Here is an 8,752-nt window from a genome sequence, read left to right as displayed (position 1 = left end):
TATCATCATCGTAATAATCTGCAATCTATAATCACACCGTTTTGGTAACATCATCGTAGAACAACGTTCATACTTCGTATCATCACAAAATACCGGAAAAATACGAATTTCATAAATATTTCAAAAGGTTCTCAAATTATTTTTATTGGATAGAAAATAGTTTTAGCTTTACGAAAGTTCAAACGACGCGTCAAATAGACACCCGAGTCAAAAGTTATGAATTTTTAAAGTTTTGCAAAAGTGTTGTCAGTTACAAGGTAACTAGTTGCATCAAGCCTGGTAACAGGTTACTCTACTATAAACGTGTCTAATTTACCCAAAATTTGTCCCAGATAACCTGTTACCTCAGACCAAGTAACCGGTTACTTGGAGTTACATAGGTCAATATTTCCCAATTTTTCGTGAGGTAACCGGTTACCTCAAACCATGTAACAGGTTACTTCACAGTTGCAGAGCCAAAATTCTACAACTTTTCTGCTATGATTTTTTCCCTTCAAAATCCCAAAAAGCCATCTTTTGCATACCAGAAAATCATTATAAGACACAATTTTTAAAGTCTCACACCAACATCATGTAATTGTTCATATCCATACACCAATTCCATCAATTTCACAGAAAATTACACATCATTCATAGCATTATAAACACATCAAAACTCAAATTTTCATACAAATATGGATACAAAATTATGGAACCTAATCTCCACCATAATCCATCATCATTCAATCCCTTATAGTGTTAGAACCCCGCCCTTACCTTGGATTGAAGGTTTGCTCTAAACTTTCAATGGGATTGTCGTAGCTCTCTGCTCTTCTCTATTTCTACGTTCTTCAAAAATTCCCCAATTCTAATCTTTTTCCTAATTTGTCTTATTTTATTATTCTCACTAATTTCTAATTATACTAATGGGCTTAACCTCACACTCCTACTAATACTATTACTAACACTAGAATAGGCCAAAATGTTCATATTCTCATTATATTATTATTAATAATTAATTAACTTCTATGGTGGATTATAAGAGAAAAAATTATTTGGGATTAAGGTTTGTGTTCTTCAATAATCATATAACTGAATATTTATTTTATTTATTTAACCTCTTTTTTATATTAGAAACAAATGAATGTAAAAGACATAGAGAATATATTACATCAAATATTTTTTCTTTCTCAAGATTTCAATGAAACAATGATCCATCATTTGTTCTTCACTGCCACTATTAATCAGATTCAAAATTTGTTATATATATATATATATATATATATATATATATATATATATATATATATATATATATATATATATATATATATATATATATATATATATTCTGGGTAAATAATGTAATACTACATGTAAATTATGTAGTTTCTAAACAAATTAATTTATTGATAGTTTGTGTAAACAATAAAATGAGTATTTAAAATAAAAGTATTTATTTTTTCTCAGTTTTGGTCATAAATTGAGAGGTGTCTGACGCTACTTTCAAAAATATAAACGAGGAGTAAAATTGCATCTTTTTATGACAACGAAGGACCCTTCGTTGTCTCGGTTCTATGTTCTTGTTTTCAAACTGAATAATATTTAAATCAATGAATAATATTTACTCTATTAACATACACTCCAGTTTTTACTCTAAATTAGTTAGAATGCATAATTATTCTTTTCTAAATTAGTTAGAATGCATAATAATTCTTTAAATCAATGAATAATATTTAATTGTATATTATTTCTTTGTGCTTACATTATAATATTTGTGGCAGTTATGGCAATGAGGTCCACAGCTCACATAATTCACATTCAAAAATGGGTCTTGTAAGATGAGTTAAGACATTATTTATAAACTCCAATAAAATATTATACTAGATCTATATGTCACTTAAGATTTTTTCCTTCGATAATCATATAAGATTGAAATCTTCCACTCACGTCTATTGTGATTTAGATTAAAATTCTAAGCTCTTTAGTTAGTAAACTATATACAGTCCTCTTCGGCTTTACATTCTCTAATATCAATTTTGTCAACCAAAAAAGAATATTTTAGAAAACAAATCCCGAAACAAAGGGACACAAATAAGGGTAAAAAGAAAACCAAAAAAAACAATCAAGGTTGAAATATGAAAAGCTACAAAAGCCAAGTATTGAGTAGCTTCACTAGTCCTTATCACGTTACAAAGGAAAGAACAATAGTAAGTAAAAAACTATAGCAAAGTAAAAGAAACAAATCAATAATGAAAATAAAATAGTACTCACTCACGCATGCTTTGAAAGTCTATACCATAAGAAAAAAAGAAAAGATATGTAGTGAATTAGGAAAACAGAAAGTGATGCTTCAAATCTATTTTGAGAAACTACCCTTTTATTCTCCACTTTCTTTATATCTTTCATATTTGAATACTCCATTTTAGAAATTATGTATAAGCTAATCCATAATGATAAAATAAATATAAAATATAAATTCAACAAATTTTAAAATTTATGCAATAATTCATCTTACACGTCGTTAAAACCCGTTTTAATTTTTTTTTACGTTATCAAATATGGTCTTAATTTTTTTGTTTACTAAAAATTGAATATCTTTTGGATGTCACTGCAAAGATTAATAAATTGAGTCCAAACTTAATCTGAATCTTTTATAACGTGGTTAATTTATATTAGGAAGACCTTAAAGTCCCATATTTGTTGGAGATAGAGTATTGAAAGAGTATATATAAATGGACACTTCTCACTTTACCAATTGGTTTTGTAAGAATGAATTAAGTCAAACTCTAATATGGTATTAGAGCCTATCGATCGGACCATGGGCTGCCTACCGTTAATACCCACGCACCAAATTCAAAAAGAGTGTTGAGCGTGAGGGATCAGACCATGGGCATACCCACGCACCAAGTTCAAAAAGAGTGTTGAGTGTGAGAGCCCAGACCATGGACTGCCTACCGTTAATATCCACGCACCAAGCCCAAAAAGAGTGCTGGGCGTGAGGGGGTGTATTAGGAAGATCCTAAAACCCCACATTAGTTGGAGATAGAATATTGAAAGAGTATATATATAGAGACACTCTCACCTTACCAACCGATTTTGTAAGGATGAGTTAAGTTTAAAGACTAATAATTTAAAATTGTTCCATTTGTGTGGCCTAACACATTTTTCTGCAGGCTTGTAGTTTCATCTCTTTTTGGACTTTTGATAATCAGTATGGGCATTTCAATTTTCAACAAAGAATTAAAAAAAAAATGTTCTAAAAGATGGTTGAAATCAAATGACATTTATATTTATTTTTCTTTAGGTACATGACTTTTGTTCCTATTTTAGCATCCAATCCACCTTAGAAAAAGCAACATAATCCGCATAATAAGGTGACAAAAAATTAAAATCTTTTATTTAATATTTATGACTAATTAAATACCTTCCTCAATATAATCAGACCAAAAAATTTATTAATTACTAATCACACTGCACAATCAGCAATCCAATTAATATGGTTCATTTATTATTATTTTGATTACATTGACTAATTAATGTAAAGTTAGGTAGGTTGGTATTTTCAGAGTTTACAAGGGGCCCATAACAATAATTTAGTGTAACACAGTAGTGTTTTTGTTCACATATATGAAACTTCCATTAACTTCTGTACCAGAAATATTCATATAACAATTGTTTGTGTTTTCACTTCCTTAATTTCTCCATGGAACTGGACATTGGAGTCACTCATTCAGATTTTTCTCTTGGTATTTTTCTTATCCTAATTTTTTTATTTTTTATTTTTTCCATTTTCTATTTCTTGATTCATCACTTGTTTTCTAGAATATATGCATGTATGTTTATTTTGTTTATTTGGTGTTTTTCTATAGATGAGTATTGGTTAGCATCAAATACATCTAGTGGATATCTTGAAGATGCAATAACTGGTTGGGATATTTGGTGTAAGCAACATAATTTACCATCCAAAGAGGATCAATTACTTGAAGGTATATAACTTTTCTATGTAACACAGACACTTCTAAAAAGTTTTTTAAATTATTATTCGGGTCGATGTATCATTGTTGGTGTTATGTTTCCAGTGTCTCTATGTTATGTTTCCAGTAGTGTCTTTGTATGTGCTTATAATATTTTTGTAGTTGCATCACCTTCAATAATGTTTTGCTAGATTTTGAAATCACTCCTTTAAAAATATTTCTAATTACTATTTTGCAAGTTAGGATACTGATTTGCAGTTGCAGAGGCAGGCACACTTAATCGATTTGCATGATAAAAATAGTGTTCAATTATTTACAATTTAGATTTTCATTTTTAATTTATATTTACTAATTATTATTCAAACTCACTTGTACTATAATGTAACAAGAAATAATTGAAATATGACCATCACACTGACATGCAAATTATTGCTTGGCAGATCATAAAAAATCATCACCATCATCATCACAAAATCATGCAGTCAAACATGAATCACCACCTCAAAGGAGTTATTGTGCATCTAAAGAATCAGATGAAAATGATGCCTCAATTTCAAGTACAATTTTTTTTACTCTTTTAACACAAGAATATTTACTAGTTTCATCATTTCATGTCTCTTTTTTTTTCTCTCATTGTTCATCATGTCCTTTTGATGTAACTAGGGGGACAGTGGAAGAAAATAGCATATCCATTTGAGTTAGTGAAGCCTGGAGGAGTTGAAGGTGAGACAACAATTAAAGATATAAATCATCAAATGATGATGAATCCATCAAAGCCAATTCCACACCCTGTGGGTGTACAAGATTATGTGACTAATTCATGCATTAATTTAAACCGTAGTTATGGTATTTCAGGAAAAGAAGTTGCAGCACTTACTAGGATTCAAACTAGGGGTAGAGGCTCCATTACCATTATTAGAACAAAAGGTTGAACTATAGTTACTGAATTTGACAAAATCAAAATAACACCGTAATTTTGTAAAATTACGGTGATATTTGTATGATTATGTCAAATTTTTAGCTAGTTTAAACATTATCATATGTTTGATGGTTTTTGTAATATAGTAAGTTTTGATAGTTTATACCATAGATGGATAAATGCAATGAGGAAAAAAAGTCAAATGTGTTTGTTGTAATATAAAAGTTAGTTTGAAATTTCCTACTAGGGATTGAAAATATTGGTTTTTGGAGTTTTTTGTTTTTCGGTTCTTGGTTTTTGGAGTTTATAACAAGATTGAAATTGGCATTTCATATCAATCAGCTACAAAGAGAACATGTCAAAGAGGCAAATTCAAAGAGTTGTTGAGTAGTCTAATCACTAATCACTTTATACAAATGAAAATATTAAGCAAGATCTTAAAAGATTTTATAAAGTATAATTGACAAGCAGTTTCATATGGAATCAATAAATTTGATATTGCATAATATAATTGGATCAATTTTAAAATATCCATTTTTATCAATATTTATTATGGGTTTATAAGTCTTAATTTACTATTCAATACAAATATAGTTTTTTAATATGGATACACAAACATTACTCTTGTTCAAGACCGGCCAAGTATCCAAAAAAAAAATCTTGGCTTAATCCAATATAAGTCTACTCCAAATAATCCACTGTATAAAAGCCTTCACTCATAATATTCAAGTTAAAATTTTCTTATTATTACATTCATCTTCATCTTGACTTTAAATTGACTTGGTTGTTAGAGTGTTAATTTTGCAAATCCACCCGCGTTAACGTATCAGAAAATCGGCACCATAAATTTAAGATTCCCCTCCATCAATATACATTAATTCTGGTTCTGTAACGAAACAGTAGCGCCGTTTGTGAAAATTGACTCCTAATTCCTACGAAGTTTCTCAAGTAGATCATTCTCGATCCAAAGTGAAATCTCTATCGAAACCGAGAGAAGGAGACAATAAACTAACATATCAATATGAGGAGATCGTTTAGATACTCCGCTTCTATTCAGTCGTATTTGATCATCATTATTGAGATCCATAACGCCATGAAATCTGGCGACGATCTGTCATCAAAACACCTCTCCTAAAAACAAGTGATCCCGAACCGCGAAACGAGGATTGAGCTGCACTAGGTTCTTCGAGAAATGAGAAGACATGGACAACCTCGAGTGCAGGGTTACCAATGGTTATCATAGTCTCCATCGCTAGCGAAACAACTATGAGATAGATCGTAGACGGTGGATTTCCTGTAATAAATTTTGATATAGCAAAGTAAAGCGATCAAATCTTTCATGATTGGATTTGAATACATATGATGGCGGAGATCCATTGACCTTCAAAAATTCGATAGCTTACTCTCGCAAAATAACATCGCTCTCACCCTTAATCGTAAAGAGCGGGCAGGAGGAGGGTGCCCCTAGGTTTTTGGTGCATTCGTGTAGGGACACCATCCAAGATGTCCTCGTGAATCCTGACATAGCAAGCTAAAGGCACCGTCTTCGCCAATTCACACGGAAGATAGAACAACAGGAAAGAAAAACCACACGCAACCCACATCGACTAAAAAGAGTCGTATTGGAAAAGCTCTCACAATTCAACATTGATTTTTGAGGAGACCGAAGCCATCCCCAAAGTAAAAAAGCACAAGGGATGAATAGCTTAGCCTCCTGCTCATAAGAGACAATCGAGGGTAGCCACTCAGAGATGGCCCGATCTGTACAATCGTTGGTAAGAAAGACAACTATGAGGACATTGACTGCCCTATGTCTCGTCTCGAACAAAGATAGGCGATGAAATTACATGTCTCTGATACATTAAAGGGGAGACCTCTATGTGAGGTTATTGCTTGTCTCTTAAGCTTTACTTTAATTATAGTTTTATATTTGAGTCTTCTCTTTAATTGTGCATCTTTAAGGATTGATTTTTGGATCCGTACTTTAGCATTCATAAATCAAATTGTTTGTATTTGAGTATGAATATTATGCTTTAAGTCAATTAGTCAATTTTTTGGAACAAGAACCATAATTGAGATTGGTTCAAGTCATGTCACAAGTAAAATTTCAAAATATCTTTGAAAACTTCAAAAATTGATATTTTAGGTGTGTGATTCGAATCATACAATCCCTTGAGTCGAATCAAACTGAGCAGAGAGATATAGGAATTTTTGTGAGCTTGTGAGTCGAATCATGAAGTTTCCTTCAGCCTCAGCGAAGTTTGAGTCGAATCATGACTTGCACGTGATTTGAGTCACAACTTACTAGAGTCGAATCATGTTATGTGCTTGAATCTAATCTTAATCAAATGGGTTTCTCTTTAATTAAAGATCTTTCTCCACATTACTTTGGAACTTGGCTCAAATCACCAAGTCTTCTTGACTCAAATCAAACATGATATTTTACCATTTTTTGTGCTTTATCTCCAGCACCTATAAATCATTTTCCTCTCTCAACCATTCACAATGTAAGAAAGCATGCACTTCAATTGATGATTTGAAAACTCACAAACCACTTGTTCTCTAATACTCAAAAGAGTTTTAAGTCTTTCTTGAACACTTGGAAACAATTTATTTCATCTCCTATCTCATTCTTTTTCCATTGTTGCATGATTCTGAATCTTATCTTTGCATATTCATGATTGATTGAGGAGATTCATTTTGAATTTAACATTATTTTGAATATTTGTTTGAGATTTTGGAGGCTTACAAGAGTGTATGGTGTTGTGACTGGTATTAACAATTCTAGTGAAAAAGAAAGATGTTCCTCTCTCCAAGTTAACCTTGGTAGTGCTGTGTGGAAGCCTACAAATAGGTTAAGTGTTCTTATCAATCTTCAGACCTGCCAAGGCTTAAGATACCGGCAGAATTGTGTGGATATTACCGTAGACAGAGAGTAAGGATTAAGTTGTTGGGCTTAGAAGACTCAAGAAGCGAATTTGAGTAAAGATTTCAAATAGAGCTTAGTTTTTAGAGTTGTGTACGAGTCAAGATTCATAAATAAGAAATTTAATTTTCATCATTTATTTTGGACTAGTGATTGTACGAAATCTTGTAATTTTGTTACAAAATCATATTGGAAGACCAACAAATTTTGAATTGGCAACTATTGGAGAATGGATTAAGCATTAAGCAAGGACGGACGTGCCAAACCACTTCAAATCCTGGTGTACTCTCTTCTCTCCATCTCTCTCTCTCTCTCACTCATTTAATTAATTACATAGTTGATCGCATGATTAGGCTGTTTCAGTTGCTTTCTAGAATTGCATACTGATAGGATTTTCTGTTGGTGGCAATTTATTGCATAAGTTATAGGTTTTGTTAGAATTGGAAATTCAATCTTGTCTTAGTATGGATTAAACCTAAAAATTTTGATTGTAGAATCTCGTGTGTGATTGAAAATCGTTCGATAATACTTCTTGTGTAATTGAATGATTTTGCAATACAGTTAGTTTGTTCATTTGGTGTAATTCAATAGTCTAACTTGATATATTATAAACTGGTTAAGTACATTTGTGAGTCTTTCAATTGATACGCATGATCTCTTTTATGCAAAATTTTCTTCCGCCGTGCAAAATAAACTCTATTTTGAAACCTTGATAAAAATATTTTCAGATGAATTTTTAACTTCGGAGGTCTATTATATCCCTCTAAATAGTTTATTGTCCATATTCTCACCCAACACGCTAATCAAACCCTGGATAAACAAATGCATCCACCTAGCATTTGGAAACAAGGACCGCATCCATGACAATAATGACAAATATCCTTGTAAAGCAAAGCCGACCGATTGATATCCTTCGGCTGCGCAGTCAGCAGAAGAGCAAGTAAAAAAGAA

General features: G+C 31.5%; 1 protein-coding gene across 3 annotated transcripts; it reads left to right on the top strand.

Moving 5' to 3' along the window:
- Positions 1–3,569: 3,569 nt before the first annotated feature.
- LOC131622081 (uncharacterized) lies at positions 3,570–5,132 on the top strand. 3 transcript variants are annotated; one of them, XM_058893128.1, is made up of 5 exons: positions 3,570–3,728; positions 3,852–3,968; positions 4,397–4,513; positions 4,620–4,679; positions 4,812–5,132. In XM_058893128.1, the coding sequence occupies exons 1-5, from the start codon at positions 3,686–3,688 to the stop codon at positions 4,886–4,888; spliced, it is 414 nt and encodes a 137-aa protein (XP_058749111.1). In that variant the 5' UTR covers positions 3,570–3,685; the 3' UTR covers positions 4,889–5,132. The 3 variants fall into 3 exon arrangements, with proteins under 3 accessions (XP_058749111.1, XP_058749110.1, XP_058749109.1); XM_058893127.1 differs by having other exon boundaries at positions 4,798–5,132; XM_058893126.1 differs by having other exon boundaries at positions 4,620–5,132.
- Positions 5,133–8,752: the final 3,620 nt, after the last annotated feature.

The sequence above is a fragment of the Vicia villosa genome, unplaced genomic scaffold (assembly GCF_029867415.1).
Source record: "Vicia villosa cultivar HV-30 ecotype Madison, WI unplaced genomic scaffold, Vvil1.0 ctg.000024F_1_1, whole genome shotgun sequence".
Classification (NCBI taxonomy): domain Eukaryota; kingdom Viridiplantae; phylum Streptophyta; class Magnoliopsida; order Fabales; family Fabaceae; genus Vicia; species Vicia villosa.
The sequence above is the reverse complement of the archived record's forward strand: the minus strand, read 5'-3'. Positions and strand labels throughout refer to the sequence as shown.

Excerpts from the sequence above, each read along its gene's own strand:
- LOC131622081 (XM_058893126.1), top strand. The coding sequence starts at position 3,686 with ATGGAACTGGACATTGGAGTCACTCATTCAGATTTTTCTCTTG. Across the intron at positions 3,969-4,396 it reads AGAGGATCAATTACTTGAAG|ATCATAAAAAATCATCACCA; the intron begins GTATATAACTTT and ends ATTGCTTGGCAG. Across the intron at positions 4,514-4,619 it reads AAATGATGCCTCAATTTCAA|GGGGACAGTGGAAGAAAATA; the intron begins GTACAATTTTTT and ends TGATGTAACTAG.